Source organism: Protopterus annectens, chromosome 4.part0 (genome assembly GCF_019279795.1).
Source record: "Protopterus annectens isolate FY-2018-M chromosome 4.part0, PAN1.0, whole genome shotgun sequence".
NCBI classification, from domain to species: Eukaryota; Metazoa; Chordata; order Ceratodontiformes; family Protopteridae; genus Protopterus; species Protopterus annectens.
In genome coordinates, this window is record NC_056733.1 from 1,745,426,834 (window position 1) to 1,745,452,107 (window position 25,274).

Sequence of the window (25,274 nt, forward strand, 5' to 3'; positions counted from 1 at the left end):
GTATGGAAATTGTAGGACATTACACTGGGAAAGAAATTGTAGCTGTTAAATTCAGTTTCATTACACATAGGTTCCTACATAGAAGCGTTTACATATTAACAGAGAAAAAAAGAAATACAACTATACAGTAAATATTTTCTCTGTACTTTTAGACACCAGATTAAACTTTACAATGCAAGGTACGATATATGGTGGGCTTGGGTTAAACACGATGCAATACGTTTCTTTGCAAGTACTCCTTATAATATACATGGTTTATGCATAGAAGTAAGTTAATAAAATGCTTAGTATTATATACAGACAAATGATCCATACTTTAAGTTTAGGTATACAAACACTAGATGTTTAAGAAAATAAAACAACTTCTCTATTGTCTGTTTCCATTAGGGGTCGCCACAGCGGATCATCTGTTTCCATTTCTTCCTGTCCTCTGCATCTTGCTCTGTCATACCAACCACCTGCATGTCCTCTCTCACCCCATCCATAAACCTTATTTTAGGCCTTCCTCTTTTCCCCTTACCTGGCAGCTCCTTCCTTAGCATCCTTTACCCAATATACCCAGCATCCCTCCACAGCACATGTCAAAACCAATGCAATTTCGCCTCTCTGACCGTCTCCTAACAGTCCAACCTGAGCTGACTCTCTAATATACTGATTTCTAATCCTGCTCATCCTTGTCACACCCACTCCAAATCTTAACATCTTTAACTCTGCCACTTCCAGCTCTGACTCTTGCCTTTGTCAATTCCACCTTCTCCAACCCATACAACATAGCTGGTCTCACTACTCTCTTGTAGACCTTTCCTTTCACTCTTACTGGTACCAGTCTGTCACAAATCACTACTGACACACTTCTCCACCCATTCCACCCTGCCTGTACTCTCTTCATTTCTCCCACACTCACTATTACTCTGAACTGTTGATCCCAAGTACTTAAACTCATAGACCTTCATCAACTCTACTCCCTGCATCCTTACCATTCCTCTATCTTCTCTCTCATTCGCACACATAGTCTGTCTTAGTCCTGCTGACCTTCATTCCTCTCCTTTCTAGAGCATCTCCACCTTTCCAGGGTCTCTTCAATGTGGTCCCTACTCTCACTACAGATCACAATGTCATCAGCAAACATCATAGTCCATGGGGCCTCCTGTCTGATCTCATCTGTCAACCTGTCCATCACCATTGCAAATAAGAAAGGGCTCAGAGATAAGCCTTGATATAATCCCACCTCCACCTTAAACGCATCTGTCACTCCCACTGCAGACTTCACCACTGTCACACTACCCTCGTACATATCCTATACCACACTTAAATACTTCTCTGCCACTCCTGACTTCCTCATACAATACCACAACTCCTCTCTAGGCACCCTATCATAAGAAAATAAGACCATGGAACTTTAATGCCTGAAGATGACCTTGTAAAAGAAATTAATGGCATAATCGGATGAAGAAACCCAACTATTTTAGCAGATAGTAGTATTTCATTAACACAAAAACAAATGTTACAAGGACAGAACTGAAACGGATAAGAGGCTCAATGTCAGGCTGTTTTCTGATGGCTGGCACATACACTGCAGTTGTGGCATAGTACAAAGTTCATGAAGAAAGGAATATATCAACTCTTATAAATTCTTGTTCCTTACATTACTGTTATCTACACTAAACGGTTCTGTGTGCGTCATTAAATGTTACAGTATCCACAAAAGGCATGTTATTACTAAACAATTGAAATTAAGGCTGACAACTTTCTTACAGGAATGCAAAATAGCCAGATGTCATGCTTATGTGCTCAATATGTTTTGGCAAGGAAGTCTTTTGTGTAGTCTAAATAAGAAATTTAAGGCAGATGTCCTTATTCCTTATTGGAGTAATGCATTTAAGGTAGCATCTTTTGGCAAAGTATGCCGGTAAAGACGGTAGGAGCCTCTGGGTCAAATTTAAATACTCAATTTAGCCCATGCATCTAGGTTGTTTATACATCCCCAATAAGATTCAACCCAGTTTCCCAATCCATCAGTTAAAAGGCTCACACTTTAAAAGTTAATGATAGTTTGCACAGGGAAGTTCTGGGATCTGGGGTTTCCATCATTTGTCAGATGAGGAATATTTTTGTTACCCCCCACTAAATTCCTGGCCAGTAGAACACAAAAATCTCTCAATGTTGCTTGATTCAATATAAGACATGTCCCCTTTACAAAACATTCAACAATGACAGTCCAGTATGAGGAAGGCTAGCTGAGCTCTTCCAATAATCTCTGAAAGATAGACCCTCTAATCTTAACTAAATCAGAACTTCTTAAGGTAAGGAAAGATGTTAAACAGTTCCTAATGGATATTCTGCAGTGTAGTATGCCTACTGTGGTATAGTGGGAAGCCTTTAAAATTCATCTACAGTCCAATTGTAAATGGATGGAAATTCAAATTTAGAGCTTTAGATAAAGAAATTGAGCAATTAAGAACCCAAAATACACTCTTTTGGCAGTTCTAGGCAACTAAGTTTAGGGATATCACTACTTTTAAACTACATAAAAACAACTTCTTACTCATTATTAATGAGAGGGTCCAACTGTTCTTATATACAGCAGCCTTAAGGTTCTGGAATATGGGAAATAAACTGGTCAAGCTTTCAGCTTATAAACTTAAGGAAAGAGGACACAAGGTTTATGATCAGCTGTCTTATTGCCCAAACTTAAGTGATCGAGACAAATATGCTACTGCTCCAAGCACCAAAGATGCAGTCTTTGTGAGAAGACCCTTTTCCTTCTTTACCAGCACAAGTTGCAGAGTCTTGCACCTACTCGGCAACAATTCCCAAGCGGAATGGGCTATTTGGGTCTCTCCCAATAATAATGTGCCAGGGCCAGATAGGCTGAACTCTGACATGTAAAAAGCTTTAAAATCTTTAGTAAAGCCACTTCACCACTTTTCACACTGACAGGTGCACAAGAATAGTGATAGCAGTGTTTCTTACAACCAAATACAGAACCTAGGAGGCCTGGGAACTACAGATCTCTCTACTTAATGTGGATCTTAAATATTATTCTTGGATCCTTTCTAGGAGGTCAACACTCTTTCCAAGCTCATCCATATCAGTCAGACAAGATTTACTAAGGGGAGGTGTAGCACTGATTCAATATGATCCCTAATTACGTACTCACGTAACACTTCTTGCAGTAATAATGTTACATTTTGATAAAGATTTTGATTTACTCCTTTGTAAATATATACTGGAAGTCATGCATGTCCTCCCTCAGATTGTATCTGCCATACAGAGTTTGTATTAGTTGCCTTCTGGTATTTTAGTTAATGGCCTCCTGACAGCTTCCTGATGGAGTAAGGGACCCAAGAAGATCATCCTATATCCCCCCACAATCTTTTACTCTTGGCTACTGAAATTTTTACCAGAGCTCTTAATTTTTCTTCTAACTTGCCTGGGTGGTCCTTGCATGGTGTGCAGACCAAGGCTTTGTTTGCAGATTGTACGGTTTTGTCCCAGGACCCTATTTAAAACTGACCCCAGTTATCAAATTTATTACAGGATTTTATCGACATCTTAGAACCAAGATGTAATGTCTGCAAATCAAATTCTTACTTTCGATGTGCAGCTTTTACAGTTAAAACAGGAAACAATCTGGGATTTTTATGTACTAAGAGCACTCACAAACATATTGGCATTTTCATACATCCTCACATACAACACTGTTGGATTTAAATTGAAATTTTAAAAACAGACTTTGAGATGAATGTTATTTATAGGTCCACACCTGGAAACTACATCTGCCAATACTTGACTGTATAGTAGCTGTTAAAATGTTTATTGCTCTTTGCTGTTGTATTTTTCAATATATCCCCATGATCAAAGTCTAGTAAGTAGGTGACTAAAATTGCTTTTTCTGACTAAGTTTATCTGGAACAAGAGGTATAGAGTATTACAGATGAATAATATTTTGTATCTTTTTATATGTCAGATCTTTGGTTAGGAATCCTATGTTGGTCCTTGTATTCTAAAGCTTTCTATCATCTCACCTTTACCTATTAGATTTTATCAGAATGTTAAATAGTGAATTTACATGGGCTTTAATCTGGTACTCCCAATCTCTCTCTCTCCCTGGTCATTTGGAATCTTATGCCACAGTGAATACAACCTTTAATGCAATGACAATTTATACAGGATTATCCCACTGTTCAAAGTCTGGTGTCTGCAATTCTCTTGTGGAAGTGTCCTGATTGGAAAATTGGTGGCAGCTTCTATTTTTTTGGAGCAGTGGAAGTAGTCAGTGTTTTGCTGGTTATATTTAGTCAGTATCTCAAGAGGAATTTACTTATTAATTTCAGGCAAAGTGGAATCATTCTCACTGGAAATGCGCAATTTTGGTCTTCTTTAAAAGCTTTGGTTACATTCCCTTTTTTAAAGATGTTTTTATCATGTAAGGGATGACATCTATGACAGCTATGCCCATAGCCTCCATTATATAACATTTTGCTTAGCTGGAGATACAAAATAATTCCAGCTGAGATTTTGATCTTTTAGCCGAGTGCTCAGAACCTTATCATTAAGGAAAGAGCTAGAGATATTCAGATTATGTGCTCATTTGAAACAGTTTCCTTACCTTTTTGAAAAGCAGAGTATTTTTTCTGTTTCAAGGATACTGGACGCCAGATAGAGGTATCAAAAAAGGTTTTCTTCAGGAAACACATCTGTAGTGGATGTGATACATTCTCTTCTGCATAAACACGGATATTGTAAACCAGTTTTCAGTTATGGCAGAACTACCCTGTCTTTTATTAAATAAAAAATGGATGGCAGCCTGGATACGTATGAACATTTTTAGTGAGAATGCTTTCATCTGCATAATGGACTTCACCAGAAAAAAACCCTCACATAAGTTATTCACCTTCATATACAATTTTCCAAAAAAAGGTTAAATATAAATATACAGGCAATATAATTTAACAAACTTACACATTTTTATAGCCCTATCTTTAAAATTACAATTAACCGATACAGTTTCATTGAGACCTGGCATGCTCTTAGATCTAAAAAAGTTCACCAGAACAGTTCTCATACTTGCAGGTGATTTTTCCAATCCACACCTCTTTCAGTGACTATAAAAATTTTGGCTTTTTGTGATTGAAAATATTACAGTTCTTACAAATCTTGGAATGTTTAAAAAGGGCATTACTTTCAAAGGATCTTATGGCATGCATATGTTCATAAATTCTCTAGTAACAGACACAGTGTCTTACAAATAAGATGTGGGAGGGGTGGGACATTTCACCAAACATACTACCCCCTTTAGTCCCACATCTAAAATCACCCTTAAATCTTATAGACTTTAGAATGGTTTCTATATCTACTACATTAACATCTTAATGAATGTATTTTATTACATGCTGCACATCTTGTCATTCTGTAAACTTCATTCCACATACGTCCATCCGTGTGTGTTTTAAAAGAGTGGCAGAAATATTAAAAATATATTAGAAATGGATACAGTTCATATAATTTACCAATTTACTTGTCTGATTAGTGTTCTTACCAATAAAGTACAGTTTTGTACCTACCATAAATGCAGATGTTCGAGTATTCACCCTGCTGCAGTCATCACACTTGGGTTATCCTGCCGTCAGGCGATCCCGCAGTCAGCCTGAATTCCAAAGTCTTGGTCCGGCGTCAGTTGCTGTCGCTTCTTCCCTAACGTCAGTGCACCAGGGGTATACAAGAGGCATCCGACATATATATATATATATATATATATATATATATATATATATATATATAGAGTGGTAGAGATAAGTTCAGCTAGTATTTATGGTAGGTACAAAACTGTACTATGTTCATCGTGTTACCCTGCTGCAGTCATCACACCTGGGTAGAATCCCAAAACTAAGGAGGGGAGGTGGAATCAAACAGGGTTAGAAGAGGCTAGTAGGCCCTGCAAAACTGCAGTGGCGAAGCCAGCTCTAGTCTTAGAGTATAGTGGTAAGTGTTAGTGTTTGGTGAAGGTGTGCACTGAACTCCAAGTTGCAGCTTCCAGAATATCCTTGGTTGGCACCCCCTTGAGGAAGGCTGTAGATGTAGCTGCTGCCCTGGGGGAGTGGGACCTTATGCTAGCAGGAACTGGTTCTCCATGATGGATGTAGCAAAAACTTATGCAATGTCCTATCCATTTTGAAATGGTCTGTTTTGAGATCAGATTTTCTGAAAGCCTTAGTTTTATCCAAGTAGTAATGTAGTTGTCTGTGAATGTCCAAGGAGTGCAGGAGTCTTTCACCTTGTTCTGTGGATTTGGGAGAAAAGTGGGTAAATGGATGGTTTGATTTAGAGCCACACTGGTAACCACCTTTGGCATAAAGGAAAGGTTAGTTCATAGAGAGACTCTGTCTTAATGAAAAATGAGGAAAGGCTCCACTGCCATTAGTGCCTGTAGCTCTGAGACTCTTCTGGCTGAAGTAATTGCTAGCAGCAGGGCAGTCTTCCATGATATAAACTTTAAATCAGCTGAGAAATCTGGCTCAAAAGGTGAAAACATAAGCTTTTCCAGAACAAAATTGAGGTCCCAAGTTGGCATTGGTGCTCTCCTGGGAGGCCTTATGTTTTTGGCCCCTCTGAGGTACTGCCTTAGGAGTGGATGTGAAAATAAGGGAGGATCCGTGCTGTAGTGAGCTGAAATAGCTGAGGCGTGGATTTTAATAGATGAAAAGAGAAAGTCCTTTGTGTAACATCTCAGTTAAATATTGTAGAATCTGAGGTATGTCCAGCTCAAGGGGATTTTGACCTTTAGCTTGGTTCCAGGCGCAAAATCTTTTCATTTGTCTGAGTAGGCTTTCCTGGTGCTGGGCCTCCTGGCCTCCAGAATGACATCCATAACAGCTTGTGAAAGAGGAGCTGGCTGGTTGTTTAGGTGATTTGCCATGCAGTCAGATTTAAGGTCTTGAGCTGGCTGTGTAGAATCTGACAGTCTTGCTGTGTGAGCAGATGAGGAATTTGTGGTAAAATCCATGGTGGGCCATGGGCCATGTTCCTTAGTAGTGGGTACCAGTGCTGGCGTGGCCAGTCTGGGGCAATGAGTATCATTTGTGGTCTCTCCATTCTGACTTTCAGCAGCACCTTTGTTGGAAGGGGCAGTGGAGGGAAGGCATATACTAACATTTTCCAACTGAATGAGAGTGCGTCCACTTTCCAAACTTGACAGTGGAATGTCCTTGTGCAAAATTTTGGTAGCTGAAAGTTTTGGGGGTTGGCAAACAGGTCTATGTCTGGGCACCCCCATTTGTGAGTTACCATTGCAAATACTTGTGGATCCAGTTTCCACTCGTGGGGATCCATGATGTTCCTGCTTAGGTAGTCTGCCAAAGTGTTCTTTCTTCCTGGCAGGAATTGTGCTTGTAATGAACTTGGTAAGTCAGTGCTGTGTTCCACAAGGTCATTGTTGCCTGCATGGAGGGTAGGAGTGTGTACCCCCTTGCTTGTTTATGTACCACATTACTGTGGTATTGTCTGCCCTTATAATAAGTTGTCCTGGATGTAAGAGGTCCTTGAAGGCTGTCAGAGTATTCTGTACAGCTAGCATTTCTTTTTGGTTGATGTACACATATCTTATCTGCAGTCCATCTGCCTTGAACGCACTGTCCTGCTATGTGTGCCCCCCAGGCATAGTCCTATGGATCTGTTGTCAGTTTGCCTGGCTGGGAGTAAGGTGAAAGGCTGACCCTTGTTGAGGTGACATGCCTGTGACCACCATAGAAACTCCTGTTGAAGGCAGGGAATGAGAGGCATCATTGTTTCCAAGCTGTGGCGAGTCCATACGCTTTTCAGGTACCATTGTAATTTCCTCATATGCAGTTTTGCAAATGGTATGAGTAGCATGCAAGATGCCATGAATCCCAAGGCCTGCAGAATTTTTCTTGCAGGGAGTTGGGTTTTTGTGGCCATTATTTTGAAGTATTGAGTTAGCTGTAGTTTGTCTGGCGTGAGATAAGCCATCTGTGCCATTGTATTCAAGCTGGCACCCAGGAATGTCATGTTCTGTGAAGGCACTAGTTTTGATTTCTTTTCGTTTACTGTGTACCCTAGGCAACTTAGAAGGTGTTTGACAAACACCAGAAGTTGTAAGAGAATGTCCTTGCTTTCTGCTTGGATGAGGCAGTCGTCCAGGTATGGGTATATTTGAATTCCTCTTTGTCTGCAGTATGCGATTACTGGTGCCAGGCATTTTGTGAAGACCATGGGCGCAGTAGATAAGCCAAAGGGCAGTGCACAGAACTGGTAATGGGTTGAACCTGGAATGAAATGGAGGTATCTTCTGCAATTTTGTCCGATAGGGACATGCAGGTATGCCTCCTTGAGGTCCAACGTTACTAGCCAAGCCTTCTTGTCAAACATGGGAAGAAGCTGCAGTAGTGTTAGCATCCTGAATTTGGGTACCTGCAAGTAGGTGTTTAGAACTGAAAGGTCCAGAATGGGTCTCCATGCATTGTCCTTTCTGGGGACTAGAAAGAGCCTTGAGTAAAATCTTTGGCCTTGCTCCTTTGTAGGTACCAGTTGAATGGCTCTCATATCCATGAGAGCTGCAATTTGTTTGTGTCTCTGCCCATTGATTTTGTGGCAGGTTTGGCATTCCGTTTATCCTTGGCAATGTGTGGAAATGGAATATGTATCCTTGTGAGACAATGTCTAGGACCCATTTGGCCTTTGTGATGATGCGCCAGTTGTCTGCAAAAAGTGCTAATTTTCCTCCCAAGGGAGCTACCAAGAGAGTTTTGTTTGGCAATTTGAGGGTTAAGTCATTGTGTTTGTCTTCTAGTAATTTGAGGCCTGTCTTCTCCTCCCTTCTGTGTTGCAGTGCCCCATTGGCGAGGTTTGTAAGGGATTTGTGCTTGACCTCTGCCCCTAGGGCATCTGTATTTACCCCTCTGTGGTCTGTCAGAAGCTGGAAAGGACCAATTTTTTGTTGGCCAATTTCTGCTGAAGTGAGGGGGTTGTACCTGTAAGAAATCTTTAACTGTCTGCATAGACTTTGCCTTATCCTCCATTTTCTTTAAAACCTCTTCTGCTTTAACACCAAATAAGACATCCTGCTGTAAAGGTGCATCTAGTAATTTTGCTTTAACATGATCCTGCAGAGTCTGTTCCTTTAACCAAGCATGCCTACGTATGACAGACCCAGTAACAGCTGCTCTACAGGAAGCTTCCAAGGAATCAAATCCACATTGTAAAGTATGTTTTTGCCCACCTGTTCAGCTGCATGCAACAGATCCTGCATTTCCTTCAATTCAGACTGTTGAGAGTGTGTGCTCATCTTTTGTTTGAATTGAGACATTAGGAATTGCTGATATTTCAGCATGTGAAATTGACAATTTAATGCTCTCATAGCTAGAGTAGCTGAGGTGTAAATTTTCTTCCCCCACCTATCTAGTGCTCTGGAGTCCCTTTCAGAGGGCACAGGGTTTTTTGCCATAGAAGCCTTAGCCCCTTTGGGACCCTGGGAGATTGTTTCTGGGTCAGCAACAGGGCTTTTGTAAAGGAATTTGTGTGAGTCAGGCACTCTATAATATCTGTCTGGTTTGGCTGGAGCAGGAGGCATCGAATCTGGATTTAGACTAGATTCTAAGTAAACATCATCCACAATGTCTAAAACTGGAGTGATAGCAAGTGGCCTGTACAGGGGAAGTAAAAGAAACTCTCAGAGCCTTTTATTTGAGTCGGAGTAGTCCTGACCTTCCCAGTGGAAATGTTCCCTCACGGTATGTAAGGTTTCCCCCAAAAGAATAGTCTTCATGGGGAGATGCTGAGGGAATGGAATCTTCAGCATCAGAATCTTCATAAGGGGGAAAGGAGTAATCCTGTTTCTCAGAGGAGTCTGGGGAAATAGAAACTTGATCAGAGGAGGCATAATCCTCCTCTCGTCTTGGCCTTTTGTCTGGGGGGGGGGGGGGGGATCCCTGATCAGAGTAATCAAATCTTCAGCCATCTTAAGCATCTGTTTCTTCGGCATGGGGCCTTGAACTGGAGACTGATGTAGTCTTTTTAGGTTTTAAAGGAGTCTTAAGCTTAGCATAAAAGATTTTATGGTGAGGGTAGTCGGCCTAAAGATGCCTTCTGTAACCGAAGGTGTTTCCACAGCACCGGCTTCTCCTTCTGCAATGGTGTCGGTAGGGGCTAAAGAAAATGGCTGTGTCGGCCTAGTACTCTCTGCTTGAGAATCCGATGCGGTCTGGGGTTCCAATTCTGCGGTCATCAGGGGCTGCGTAGGCACCTCACTGAAAACCGGAGAACAGGCGACTGGCCCAGCAGAGGCCTCAGAGTCTGGCTTGGATTTAGGTTGCCTGTCTTTATCTTTGCATTTTTTATGCACACCGGTAGTCGGTTGCACCGACGGCATAGTATAATTCAATTTCCTACCGAAGTAGTGTCGAGCAAAATCAAAGCGTCGCTTTATGGTTCGCTTATTGAACCTAGCACAAAACTGACGACCAGTGACGTCGTGGTCTGGGCCTAGGCAAGGTATACAATAAGAATGAAAGTCCTTATGAGGTATTTGCTTCCCACAAGAAATACAATTGTTAACTTTTTCTGACATCGGACTGAGGCAAGAAAAGGTTCCCCAATGGGGTACTTAGCTTTGAAGACTTCGGACTGAAACTAGATTCGAAAATCTCAGGTGTCGGCCGACCGGCACTTGCGAACTGCTTCTGCTTCGGGCACCGCGCGGCAAGAAAGACTGAAGAAAATGGCATTGGATGCCTCTTATATACCCCTGGCGCACTGACGTCAGGGAAGAAGCGACAGCAACCAACGCCGGACCAAGACTTTGGAATTCAGGCCGACTGCGGGACAGCCTGATGGCAGGATAACCCAAGTGTGATGACTGCAGCAGGGTAACATGATGAACGTCTGCTTTCCACTTTTTATTCATCATTTTCTTAGTTTCAGTCTGCTTCTGGTCATATTAAAACATTCTACTATTGCTAACCTATTATAGCCTTTTTTTCCTCTTCTCCCTCTCAACGCTTCCAGTACTCCTTGTTAGTTGTGGTTACTACTTACCTTGTGTCCTATGCATGGGGTTATTTTTGTACAGCAAGTTCTCACTTAGTGGGTACTCTCCAAAGTGATAGCCTGGATCCTTCAAGTAGGTACTGCCGTTGAAACATATACTGCAGTAGAAAGCACTGGAGGGTTTAAAGTTGGTTGAACTGTTATTCTGGATGGAGAAATAAGCAAAGTCCTCTACTTCATCCCTGCCCTTGACAGGATTTGTAGATTTTTTCTTTTTTTAATGGAAGCGTATCGAAAGCTACCAGGAATAAACAGACTTAGTGAGGCATTATCAATACACAGAAAGATCAAATTGTCCTGTAATTTGACTAAGGCAATAATTTAAGTCCTTACAGTGTAGCTATGTAAATATTGAGTACATAGTTCACAGCTTTGTACTTCAAACTTGACTTGCACCATTTGCTTTTCTTCCAGTTATTGTACGTTGCCAAAGAGGTTATGGAAGAAAGAAAAAAAGCGAAAGGGTATGTGAACACATCTAGGCTATATATCTATACAACGTAATGGTCTATTTTTCTCCAAAATCCCACTTTTCTATCGGAACTTACTGAAGATGTCAGAGAAATTACAAGGCAGAAGAAAATTCAGAAATGACCAAACACTGGTCAAGTGTTACGACTCAAAACTAAAAATACCACTTACGCAAATGCACAGAAACACCACATTTGATGTTAAGAACTTTCACCTGATATATAACAGACTTCTTCAGTTCAAGGTTGCATTTGGCATGTCCATGCATTTGCACAAATGGTGGTGATGAATCAAAAATCAATGTCAACATACATTATAGAAATGAGAGATGTGCAAGAGACAGAGGACAGGAAATTGGTAATTTGGTCTTTTTGGGCAATCGGGAAAGGGAGATGAGGGGACATTTAATTCAACACAATTTACGATATGTATATGGTAACAAGAAATGAGCTTTTCCTGCAATATGAAAAAATTTAAGTCATTTATATATTTAATAAGTAATGTAGGGGGCAACAGTTAATTCTTTTTCTTGTTTGAAATATTGACTTTTTTTTTTTTAATTTTATGGTACAAAAAAAAGACCAGATAAGTAAAAACATTCATTACAAATCCCTACTTTTTTTCAATAGTTTTATGGATCTTTTATAGCTACATTAAGGTACCACCAAATCAGATGGATGGGAACTCTGTTTAAATGTCTCAATTGAAGGGTAGCACACTCAGAAGTGCAGTTAACCTTATGCTGTACTACAAGGTCAGTACTGAAAATGTGTCCAGGTACCTGGCGTGTGTGCAGAATCCAGTCTTCTGAGCTTCAACTGCAAAGGCAAGTGGGATACCTATTGAGCCAATGTCACTTTCGTAATCCAGCTCCTTCATAAAATTTCCAACATTCCTTTATCTCTTCAACTGTACAAAAATAGTTTTTTGTACAGGGTTGTTTAGATCGTACCATGTTCAGTGACTTAGTCTCACTTTCTTAGCTGTTGCATAACTTAAAATAAAATCTCCCCAGTTCTTTCATGGCATATACGTCTGCTGTTACTTTTAGGTGGCAATAACATTTTATATCTTTCTACTACTCAAAAAAGATCTGTACCACTGCATGATATTAGTTTACATTTTTGTATAAAACTCAGAGGTTTTCATTTGAAAGAATAACATATTGCAATTGACTTATGTAGGAGTAAATAGATTCATTGCTGTAACGTTTTCATTACAGTTCACACCTGCCTACATCTGTTCTTTGCACTTATCACATAATCAAATACTGCTGCCCACTGGCAGATTATAATAGAAGTGATTTAGATGGTTGCTTAGGGCCCACAGCTCCAGGGGACCAGATAGGCAGCAATAATTTTATTTACAAATTTTACTATAGTCAACACATAAGCTAACTCATTTTTGTTGGCTGACATGCTGAACATAAATTTGATCACTTGAAAAAAAGTAAATGAGAAAAACTGCAAATATTTACTTATACTCACAGTGCATCTGAATTTGTGCATGCGCAGCACGACAGAATGAGAAACCGAAACAGCTTGTGTTTTATTTTATGTAAAGAAATTGTTCCCAACTTAAAATAATAAAATAAATGACTGCAGCAACCTGAAGTGTTGCAACTTTTGTCCACTCCTTCCCACAATTCATTGGGATGGCAGCAAACACAAAGACCACATGTATTAAAAATGTGTATCCAGATAGCTTCAAGTGTTAGTGGATTGCCAGTATGAAAGTTTTTTGATGTGCTGGCTGGCACCTAGACTTTTGGTGGTGGCCTAGATGTGCTGTGGATAAAAGCAACTAGACCTCATCACTTGCTCATTTTAACGTCTGAATTAAAGTGCTAGTGTGCATCGCTGTGAAATAAATTGGAATATTTGCCGTCTGATTAATCTGTGAGAAACAAATTTGAAACCATCGCACAATGTCCTTGTCTAATATTTTTGGTCTGCAAGTTGCACAAATTACCATCTGGTTTTCCAGGACTAGTGTGCATTTGTATAAAATAAGGTGGAATATTTACTATCTGGATGCTGTCTGCGTGAAATTTAGATGGAACCTTTCCTGAGTTTGCCTCAAGGCTTCAATTTCTGCTCGTGTGTAGTTTTCTGTCAAACAACTGATGATTGCAATCATTAAATAAACAGGGGCTGGTTGCGGATGAAACTTTGTCCTCTTGTTTGCTCCAATTGCATTCTGGGTTTACATGACTACTGTGCATCTGTATGAAATAAGCAGTGTGTAAAACATAGTTAAAACTGTCCCTGATTTTGCAGAAAGTCCCTGACTTCAAATTTTGAGAAATGGATCAAAAAGGTGTAGTTTTCTGGCAAATCATTCATGACTCAGTCATTAAACAATGACAAACATTTGAGTTTCAGATTTCATATCCTTTAGACATTTCATGCAATATAAACACTGTTATTGTAGCAACAGAGTAAATACAAGGAATATTTAAAGTATATAATTTGGTGTCTTTGTACCTCATTTTTTAGCTTCGTCTCTTATTCTTCTAATAAAAGGTTGAAAAGCATTACTTCTGTCAGTAAGATAAGGTGTACACAGCGCTAATTGCGGGGCAGTGGGAGCAGTCTGTAGATGAAAGCAACTTACTTTTTTGTTGCGTGCTCAGTTAGCCATCACAGAGATAATGTGCATTTGCATAAAATAAAATGGAATACTTGGGCTACTACATTTTTATGTGAAACAATCCTGAAATACATTGTGTCCATAATTATTTTTTACTACACCCAGGCATCTGATGTGTCCACAGTCCACAATGGGTCTAGGATTGTGAAGTATGGGAGCTACCTCAGAATGAGGCTGATTGCTTCGAGTTGCTGTCTTAATCAGGTTAATCAGTCTGGCTTTACAGGACTTCTGCATTTCTGTAAAGTAGGTTGGAATAGTTTACTGTGACCAGTTTTTTTCTACCTTACTCAGAAATCCAAGGTGTATACTACACAGTTAGATGGCTGTAACTTATGGGTATGGATACTGGCTGTAACTTATTGGTATGGATACTGGTGGCTTATAAATGTCAGCAGTTCAAATGGTCTTAAATCAGGAAATTAATCCAAATGAACATATGCATTTATGCAGCCCCCCCCCCCAAAAAAAAAGTGTGAGGTGTGATATGATGGGTGCCCCATCAGCAGAAAACTGGTAAGGGCCCACAGTACTCAATCTACCACAGTTGTCTCACTTTTAAATCCAATTCCTTTTCATTTAATTCATTCTTACTCAATTTTAATTTCTTTGAAACATCTTACTTCTAAGCATAATCTTATTTCAGAGCAAAATGATTTATTTTTTTACAATATTTTTTTTTAATTGGAGAAAAAGGTATTAATTCATTAATCTTGTCCTCTCATTTTCTCTAGTTATTTATTACCTGTTAAAAATATTTCTTTAGCTTTCCAGCTGGTGAGTTTATTTGTGCAATACGGATATGCATTGACATTTTATTTCACAGGCCTCTGCTTTCCTAAACCGAATACCATTTGCCTGGTATTCTCAGATCTTCAGTGTCATTCCGCATGGTATTGTGAGATTTCTTGTGTCCTTCTACATTGCAGTAATTCATTTTTCCACCAGTGTTTTCATCTTCTTACTCTGTGCTGTGTTTCAGATTTCCTCATCAGTGGTACGAAACCACAAGTTGCTGCACATTTTCATTTCATCATCCCATTTACCCTGTTTCATGGCATTCTGTTTTGGTTCAGAATTAATTTTGTTTTAACAGCTTGATATTTATCAGAGACTGATACGGTTATTCTGCACATTTTCCCTCACAAACATTTAAGCAAGGTGAGACTAACCTAACATCTACAGTAATAGCTTTCGTTATGATGGTTGTCAAATCTAACCATTCATTTGCTCCACAATGGAACTGCAGAACTAGTGATGAAAGCGTGTCTAATATAATGAAGCTAGGTATCTAGAAGTATAATCTTGTTACATATACGTTTCTGTTCCACTATTCTCAGATATGGTTTTGAATTTTGTGTGCATGTCTCTCTCACCAGTTTATGTAAATGTTAATGAAGGTATTGAGAAAGAACAGATGGTGAAGTTTGCAAAAAAGTCTGGAACTTGTGTTTTATCTGCACTCATCTTGAGCATGAATTATAAACAACTAAAGATCAATTAAGCATACTGGAACTCTAACCAGCAGCAAAATGTTTTATGAAAATCCATAAATGTATAATGCCATACAAAGCCAATTTAAGGCATATGTGAACTAGGCAGTCAAACAGGAAACTATGTTGTTGGGAAGCAGAGAAACACCTTTTCCTTGTCAAATTTTGCAAGATTAAATAGTCAAAGTGCTGCAATTTTTGGAAATTTCAGAAGCGTCTTCTCCAGGTCCCTGTATAACTCAGTGACAGCAACACTTTTCCCAATCTCCCATTAACTGAATAAAAGATCAGTTTCAAGGAGTACATAACTAATGCAGTGAGCCCGTGATAGACCTCGTTGGACACTGTTTAGTCAATTAAAACCCGGATGGCTACCAGAAACAAGTTAATCCACACAGCTTGTGTGCACTCTTACATTTAAACTAACTCAGTGACTGGAACTATTTCATCTCATGCATCAACTGCATAAAAAGACTAAAGAAAGGATGTAAAAGCATCCTGAAGCCTTGGCCTGTATGGCCAGTCCAAGTGCACGCTTCAGGTATCTGCAGTTTCACAGTATTTAGAAGAGTGGTTGCTTCAGTCATGGCTTCAGAATGCTCTTTCCTGCCTAATCTGCACTATTCAAACAGCAGTTAAGTGATTTTCATACAGTTCGATAACTTCATGATATAATCTCGCAGTACTAGGCTATTTCCCGACACATCTATGGTGTCTCAGATAGTTGCAGAAAATGAACTTCGTTTCAGCTTTACGCTGCTTACAGCCTTGGCTTTTAGCTTTTTGTGTGCCCTAACAGAAAGGAAACTGTCTAATTAGTAGCTTAAAGTTGCAGTTATTTGCTACATTTGCACTTGGCAAAAGTAGTTTTAAAATTAAACTGAACAAGTGTGGAATTTGAGAATATATAGGTGCATTTCTAATGTTTACTAACTTGGGTAGTAAAACAAGAATCAGGTTTTTGCCCAGAGATTGTGAATTTATACACAGGCATAATGTAAATGCTATCTAGAGTTTTGGACCTTTTCATAAGATTTTTTGAAGGCCCATGCCATTATGTTGATTTAAACTCTTCCCCCCTTCTGCCCTTCAGGGTAGCAGCCGCACTACACAGAATGGTAGAGAGGTTTCTAGAAATCGGGAGTACAGCAAAAAAAAATATGTGGCAGGAGTGCATGAAGCCCTTAGATTAAGAGTTCATTTCACCCAAGGCCAGTCCTGCTGCTATGTATGTGATTCACAGAATAAAACTAGCTGACTGCTAGCCAACAGGACACAGCAGTAATCTAGAATTCTGAAGTTGCCAAAAAGGCAGTTATGCTTTAATTAAAACAGAAGTGTTCAGTGTCATGGAATACACTAAAACAGATTAAAGGAATGCAATTAAATTTTTAACATTTCTCTATCAAAGCAAACACAACCAGCACTATATACAATAAAGACGCTGAATGTAATCTTTTAACATTAATTTCAGTTCAGATTAAAGTGATAAATCATAAGATTAAAATGATATGTCATAGGAGAGGGTGCACTTAACAGAATACAGCAGATTATATCTGCAAACAGAAAGAAGAATTTCCCAGCATAATCAGGAGGGCTACATCAAATAAGGTCATAACTAGGCTTTTCTCTGCACCTCTTAACTTTTTTTTTTAAAGACATTATATTGCTCAAAATTATGACTACATATATTGTACAGCTACTGGTATTTACGTTGGACTGGACACTCCGGTGTGCTTAGCTGTTCTCATGAGAAGACAAGGTTAGGCAGTGCATAAAACTTGATATTCAACATTCTGCCTACCCACTAAAACAGAAAACTCCAGATGAAGTTAATTCTGGGAACATTCACTGTTTCAGATGCCATTTCAGGTCTAGCAACCATCAGTGATGACATGCAATAGATTATAATGGGCTCACTTCTTGTGCTGAAGTTTATAGCACTGATTAGCCAAAGGATAGCACTTCAGTCAGCAGTGCCAGGCTGTCAAGGTGAGAGCTACAGACTTTTATAGGCCCATGGGCCTGTGGCCACAACAATATTTTGCAAGTTGGGGCAGATTCCACCCAATTATAACGGACTACTTTAAACATACAAGAATGACTGAGTGGTTGATGCAGGTACTCCTGTTCTTACTTACTGACATTTGATTACTGGGGAAGTCTGACTGAGTAGACCACCATCTTTACCAGAGGCCTGAGAAGAAAAGCTTCAAAGTATTACAAAATACATTTTAAGAATAATTTCAGTCTTTAAAACTACCAAAAACAAATGCAGTTTAATAACAAACTGACATAATATGAAAACAGTGAAGAATAGATACAAGTTATATGACAATGATTTAATAGTTAAAGAAATCGTATCCAGTTTAGAGAGAAATTTAAGTTAAGTTAGTACAATACAAAAAGGAACTGCAATACAGTGAGAGAAAAGCAGGCTTATGGTACATTTTAAAAGAAAGCCAGGGGAGAGAAAGTAAGGAAATAAGCCAAGAAGGGAGAGTAAGGAGATATACAGTATGAACAGGTATTTGTCCATATTTAGGGATAGAGTTTATCATGGTGTTGAACAAGGAAATAGCCAGTTTTTGGCTAGAAGTCTTTCAAAATGGTTTTGAAGGATGGAAGGGATGGTACTGACCTGATGGATAGAGATAAGAAATTCTAGGCCTTAGCAATATGGTACGAGTACAGACAATACCCAGCAGATTTGACAGGTTTGGGGAACAGTTTTTGGTCATTTGATCATAATGAGCAATTAAGAACACAGTTGTGGAGAAGTTCTAGATAAGCAGATTGATTCTGGATAATTTTATAGGTAGTAAGAAGATGTGTATGTTAGTTGAGGAGGTAGTTCTAACCAATTTAGGCTTTTTAGTGCTATACAGTGGTGAGCTCTGAAAGGGGTATTTTTGCAAATTTAGCAACTTTGTTATAGTATTGTTAAAGTTTTGATTTTTCTGATGCCTGCAGGTTAGTAATTCTTGGAACACCATAGAGAAATGTGTGGAAAGGAGGCAAGTAATGGAAAGTGTAGCTATATATGCAGGTCAAATTTAACATCATCCACTATTATCCCAAATTTGCAACGAAAAGCGACTTCAATGGCTGTATTATCAAAACAGAGCGGGGTTTAACCTCCCCCCGTGGAAGAGTGATTTGGGGAGGGGGGGGGGGGGAGTAGTACTTTATTTTTTTAGGGTTGAACATGAGTTGTGATTTAAAGCCATGTTTCAGTTGCTGTTAAAGTTTCATGAGTAATTATTGGAGGTGTGCAACGCTGTTGGATGAGGAAGAGTGTGGAGTCATCTGCATACCATATTATGGTGCCCTTCTGTGTGGATGTGAAGAAGCTAAGAATTGTCGCTCATTTATCTCAAACACACAAGGGGGCTTGGGGTTTCGTTTAGATGCTTTATAGAAACACATCCGGATATATAGCAGCATCATTACATATTAACTAACTAGTTAACAAACAGACCTTACATACATACATGCTTACAACTACAAAATGACATACATACATGCTTACAACTACAAAATGACAGTCAGGCTTGCATGTGCTCAGTATTTATACACTTGTGCAAGCTGATGGTTAGCTTCTTAAAAGTATACACACACTTAACTACACCCTCCCTCTTAAAAAGATTGTCCTTTATACAAAACAGTATCAGTTAGACATGCATTACTGTATACATTGGAAACAAAACACAATGTTCATGTCCACGTTGCTTCATATCTGCTAAAGGGTTTAGAGATGCAACCATATCTTAACAGTTGGAACCAAATTTAGCAACAAGGACAGACTGCAGTGCACAACTCATTTCAGGAACTTCTGGATTCATCACAGGAACAGGAATGTCCTCTGGAACTTCATCTGGAATTGGAACACCATACAACTCAGAGATAAAACAGTCATTCTCACAGGTTATATGCTGTGGTATAGGCTCATACACCAGTCTCAAATGCTTCTGATTCTCCCCAAAGATTAGTCCTCCTGATTCTACAATGTGTGATCTCAGCTCTGGACCAATATTTATGACACCAATCCAAATCATAAACCTTTGGACGTTTGCATCCTTGCCACTTCTTGGAATGGATTGATCAGTTTATTTGTCTCATCTTAGTAGGACTTCTGGGTTAAGCACTTCTTTGACAGATAGGTTTCACTGATCTGTTGCTCTTGATACTGATCTGTTGCTCTTGATACATGGGACCAACAACTGACTACTGACTGGTAATGTAGTTCTGGTCCGTCTCGACAGAACTCTCAAAGCAGGTGAACCAAGATGTTTATCAAGAGGAACACTTCTGAGGTTCAAAAGGTTCAGGAAAATATCACTATTATCTCATTATGACTTCTCTAGTAACTGCTTTGCACTTTGAACTGCACGTTGTGCCAAACCATTTGACTGTGGGTACTCTGGACTACTTGTGACATGAAAGTCCCATTCTTCTGCAAATCTTTTGAACCGTTGGCTTGTAAACTGTGTGCCATTGTCAGACATGGCTTTGTGTGGACTACCATGAACAGCAAAATGATGCTTCATATTACCAATGACTGTACTGGATGCTAGGTTAGGAAGCAGGTCAATCTCGAACCAATAGGAGTAAGCGTCTATTAACACCACATAATGTTGACCATTCTACTCGAAGAGGTCTGCGGCTACTGTTGACACAGATAGTTCCAGAATCTGGTTAAGCTGAAGTGGTTTGTACTGTAGATAGGTAGGTAGGCTTTGTACTTCATATACTTCTGATAACTCAAATATCTGTGTTTAATATGAAAATACACGCTTTGAGAAAATGCAGTCATTTCCCCTTATTTTATTCATTTTATGCAATTCAGACTACTTCAAAATATTTTCTATAGTAATTCAAATATTTTTATCAATATCGTACATACTGGTTTATGCAAATATCATTTAGAATGGTCTGTATGCCCGGTTTCATATTACATGAAAAGAAATAGCGCTGAGCAAGTTTTATAGGTTCATAGGTTTATACTAGGCTATCTCCCCTAAGGCATTTATAAGCCTAGCCCAAAGTTTTGTGGCTTACACCACCCCTTATATGAAAAAAATACTGTACCCATTAGTTTGTTGTGCCTCTGTCCAGCAGTGACACAGAGATGATTCCCGGGGTAAACCTACGATCTCCCATCCACAGGTCAAGATTTCTCTTGAACAGAGCCAGCGAGGTGTTCTGCCTCACATGGACCGGGATTTTATTCCACAGCATAGGGAGTCCGAGTGATAAATCTATCCCTCCAGCACGTCCTATTTATATCCGTGCTAAGGTTTAAGTCGCTTGCTCTAGTGGTTTTGGTGGATTTGGATTTTTTGAGGTGGAGCATGTCCATTAACTCCGGGTTGGACATGGTCTTGTATGTCAGGCACATGTCACCTCTGAGTAGACGGTATGCGACTGAATAGAGCTGGAGTTTCTTCAATCTGGCACCATATGACAGATTTTGGAGTCCCTTTATCCTTTTGGTGAGGAACTTTTGGGGTCTCTCCAATTGCTGCAGATGTCGGGTGAGATGCATCCCGAATGGGGCATTGTACTCTATTATTGGTCTGATAAGTGAAGAGTACAGGGGAACAATGACCTCACTAGATCTGGATGTGAATCCCTTCATGATCAGGTGGGCAATGTAGAAGGTCTTTCTAACCACATTAGCAACGTGACTGTCAAAAGAAAGGCCACTGTCAACCTGGGTCCCCAGGTCCCTGATAACCTCTTCTGTGCTTAGTGGATTGCCACCTATATGGTAGCTTGGGGTTACCTTGTTTTTCCCGAAGGGTATGACTATACATTTTTTGGCGTTTAACTTCAGGCCATGGCTCTGGCACTAGCTATCTGTTTCCGTGAGTCCCTTCTGAAGGATATCCGTGTCCAAGCACTTTCCACTATGGCGCCCAGTTTGCAGTCATCTGCAAACTTTGTCAGCCAAAGTCCTCCCATGTTGGCCTGTACTTCTGAGAAGTAGACGCCGAACAATAGGGGGCCAAGAACAGAGCCCTGTGGGACACCACTTGTGACCGGCTTGGAGTCTGACATAGCGCCAGCAACTCTAACCCTGTGGGTTCTGTCCTTAAGCCAGTTTGCAACCCATCTTGTGACATATGGGTTTACATTTAAGCTGGTAAGTTTTTCTACAATACCCGAGTGGGGTAGTGTGTCAAAAGCCTTTGCAAGATCAAGGTAGGCTGTATGGACTGCCTTTCCCTCGTCAATGGCCTTGGTGACTGTTTCGAAGAAGTCGACCAAGTTCAAAGGGCATGATCTGCCCATGACGAAGCCAAACTGGGTCGGGTCCAATGTCTGCAAGTCCCCTATATCTTTGTTTATGAGCTCCATTATGATCCTCTCCATAGCTTTGCAGACTAGACTTGTTAAGCTTATGGGGTGGTAATTACCAGGGTCCGTAGAGGCACCGCCTTTGTGGAGTGGGACCACAGTTGCCGTACGCCACTCCTTGGGCATGTATCCTGTGGTAAGGCTGAGATTAAACAGCTGCCTTATGTGTGGGTTTAATTCCTCATTTAGCTCGTGTAGCACACAGCCGGGGACACCATCTGGTCCCATTGATACTGTGTTTTTAGCTTTAGAGAGCAGCTTTCACCTGCATTTGAGATGTCTGGGAGGCTACACTCCGCTGGGATAGTTATCTCTCCTTTAGGGGGCGGGTGGGGGGTGAAGTTTGCACTGAACCTGTCTGCCAGTATGTTGGCAATGTCTGTGGGTTCAGTGATTTTTGTATCATTTTGGACTAATTCTGAGCATATCTGGGAGTTTCCACCCAGGTTCCTAACATAGCTGAAAAAGGCCTTATGATTGTCCTTTGAATCCATGGCAATTTTTCTCTCAAAATTGGCCTTAGTTGATTTTATGAGTGCTCGTATTTTTTTTACTAATAATGATCAGGGTAACTTCCTTTTATGGATTTTGTTCTATCATGTAATAGCTTTCTCCTCTTATTGTAACGTTTGTTAATGGCTGGGGTCCACCAGACTGGACGTTTGCCCTTTGTGGAAAGAGTCTTGTTTTATTTGGGATTGCCTGATCCATGCAGTCCTGGAGGTGTTCATAGAAGGCATTTGTAAGGGCTTCCGCAGCTTGGGTTGTGGTTTCCACTGGCTCAGGGGCCTTGAAGGATACCACACCAGTCTTGAGTAGTGTGAAGTTTGCTTTAGAAGTTCTTCACTGTGGTCTTTTTTGTTTGGGGTGGGGCGGGATGTGGATTTCCAGTGAGATTAGTTTATGATCAGATCTCACCAATGAGTGATATACTTCGGTGTGGAGCATTTTGTCCCCATGTTTGTGATAATGAGATCTAGTATATTTTCTCCTCTCGTGGGAACAGTGACTAGCTGTTCCATGGCATTTGAATTTATGAACTCCAGGAACCATTGGGCTAGAAAGTTAGGGCTTGAGTAATGTTCCCAGTCTATATTCGGGTAGTTGAAGTCACCCAATATGATGGTGTTTGGAGATACATTTATACCCTCCAGTGTCTTCAGGAAGGCTGTGTGGGGTTCCTGAGTTTGAGAGGGTGGCCTATAACATGCTACAATTTGTAGAGCAGTTTTGCCTATGGTTAATTGCACCTGGATGGTTTCCGAAGCGTTGCCACCAACCTGGAGGTGTGGGTATCCTTTATGAATATGGATACACCCCCTCCTTTTGTGGTGTGGTCCGGGTTTTGGGGCCAGAACGCATGATATGAGGTAAAACCTAATAGTGCCGGGGTGCTCTCAGGAGCCTTGAACTAGGTTTCAGTTACAGCACAGACATCAATGTTCTCCATACTGAGAAGGGCCTCGAGTGCGTGCATTTTGAGATTTGAACTTCGTTTGACCTGTTTTGTGAAGTATGCACATTTCAGGGATGGTCCACTGCTGTATATTGCTCCAGCTCTAAGCAAGTGCCTCAAGTCATTTTATAGTCATGCAGTCTCTACCTTCATGCCCTTTGGATATGCCGTTTCTGACTCCATGCCCTTGCCATGCCACTTCTTGGCACCATGTCACTTCTTGGCACCATGTCACTTCTTGGCACCATGTCACTTCTTCATTTCTTATGTAAATAACAAGAAGGCTTGGGGTTTCGTTTCGAAGGTTTAATACACAGAAACATCAGGATGGATAGCAGCATCATTAAATACGAACGAACTAGTTAACAGACAGACCTTACATGCTTACATCTCAACAGCAAACTACAAAATGGCAGTCGGGCTCGCACGTCCTCAGTATTTATACACTTGTGCAAGCCCTTGGATAGCTTCTTAAAGGTATATTCACACATATTGATCTACAAGAATGCTAAAGAGGAAGGGACCAAGGACAGAGCCTTGTAATACAGCGGTAGTAACTGGGAGTTAATGATAGAGGGTGCAGTGCCATTTTACTGACCGATACCTAGTAGATAGGTAGCTTTTGAACCATAAAAGGGTTGTCTGAAAGATCCCTTAATAAAGGACATTTGGAGTAGAAATTTGTTGGGACAAATGGTGTTGAAAGCATTGGACAAGTCTAGAAATAAGGAGTAGACTAGATTTAGAAGTACAGTATTAGTACTATGGGAAGGACAGAAGCCATGTTGTGTGGGGGACAGGAGTTCTTCCTGCCCATGACAGTCTGACAATCATCTTTAAATACCTTTTTCAAGTATTTTTTTTTTTTTTGGGAGGGAGGGATAAGATTGCTGTAGGTCTATAGTTAATGCCCGTTGAATCTCCTTTGTGCAGAGGGAAAATTATGAAAGGATTGTTCATCATGGTTCTACTTAATGTGTTCACTGAAAGTAGTTTTGTATTGAACTGCCATATGTTTTTTTTTTTCCTTAGCAGACAGTTCACCTAATATAGGAGAACTGGAATGAAAAGTCTAACTGATCTCATTTCTCCTCTGCATGGTTGTGCTACCTTAGACAGAGTTAGTATACAAGGAGGGTGTACAGCCCACTGAAAAATGACTTTACATAAATTCTGACAATTCCTCTGTCATCCTTACATTTCGGAGGAACTAAAACGTGAGCTATGGGTGAGGGGTGGGAAGGTACAGTCTGCTATAAGACAAGCAGACAACTCCCTGAAAACACACTGGACACTTTGCCCATTTCTTTTTCCCTTCATTTCTGTGGTAACCAAATGGTTTGTGTTTTGCTGTCATGTCCACCAATATCTCAGGCTTTTAATATGAGTAATCACTTAATAAGCAAACATGGGGGAGGTCATCATTGGTAGCATTTTTGTAATACTGCTTACATAGGTTTTTGAAGGCAAATATGGTATAATCACAAGACAATTAATTTCAGTTGAATCTTAAGACCTTTAACATTTTAAAACAGAAGTGGTTAATACAGTTCAGCAGAACACTGTAGTGACAGTTAATACATTTCAAATACACGTTTCTGAATATAATATACAACTATATATATATATATATATATATATATATATATATATATATATATATATATATATACATATATATATATACACACACACACACACACATATACACACATACACACACACAACTATATATATATAAAAAAATCTACATATGTATGTGTGTATACGTATAC

General features: G+C 39.9%; 1 protein-coding gene across 4 annotated transcripts in view; it reads right to left on the reverse strand.

The window, feature by feature from the left end:
- MGAT4B (alpha-1,3-mannosyl-glycoprotein 4-beta-N-acetylglucosaminyltransferase B) overlaps positions 1-25,274 on the reverse strand; it is a 1,742,611-nt gene that overhangs the window by 1,681,771 nt on the left and 35,566 nt on the right. The window contains exon 1 of one of the 4 annotated variants that reach the window (XM_044069462.1): positions 11,053-11,281. The exons of the other annotated variants lie outside the window; for them this stretch is intronic. Coding sequence (XP_043925397.1) covers positions 11,053-11,068 — 16 coding nt within the window. The 5' untranslated portion in view covers positions 11,069-11,281. Of the gene's footprint in view, positions 1-11,052; positions 11,282-25,274 lie in introns of those variants that run through there. 4 annotated transcript variants of the gene reach the window in all.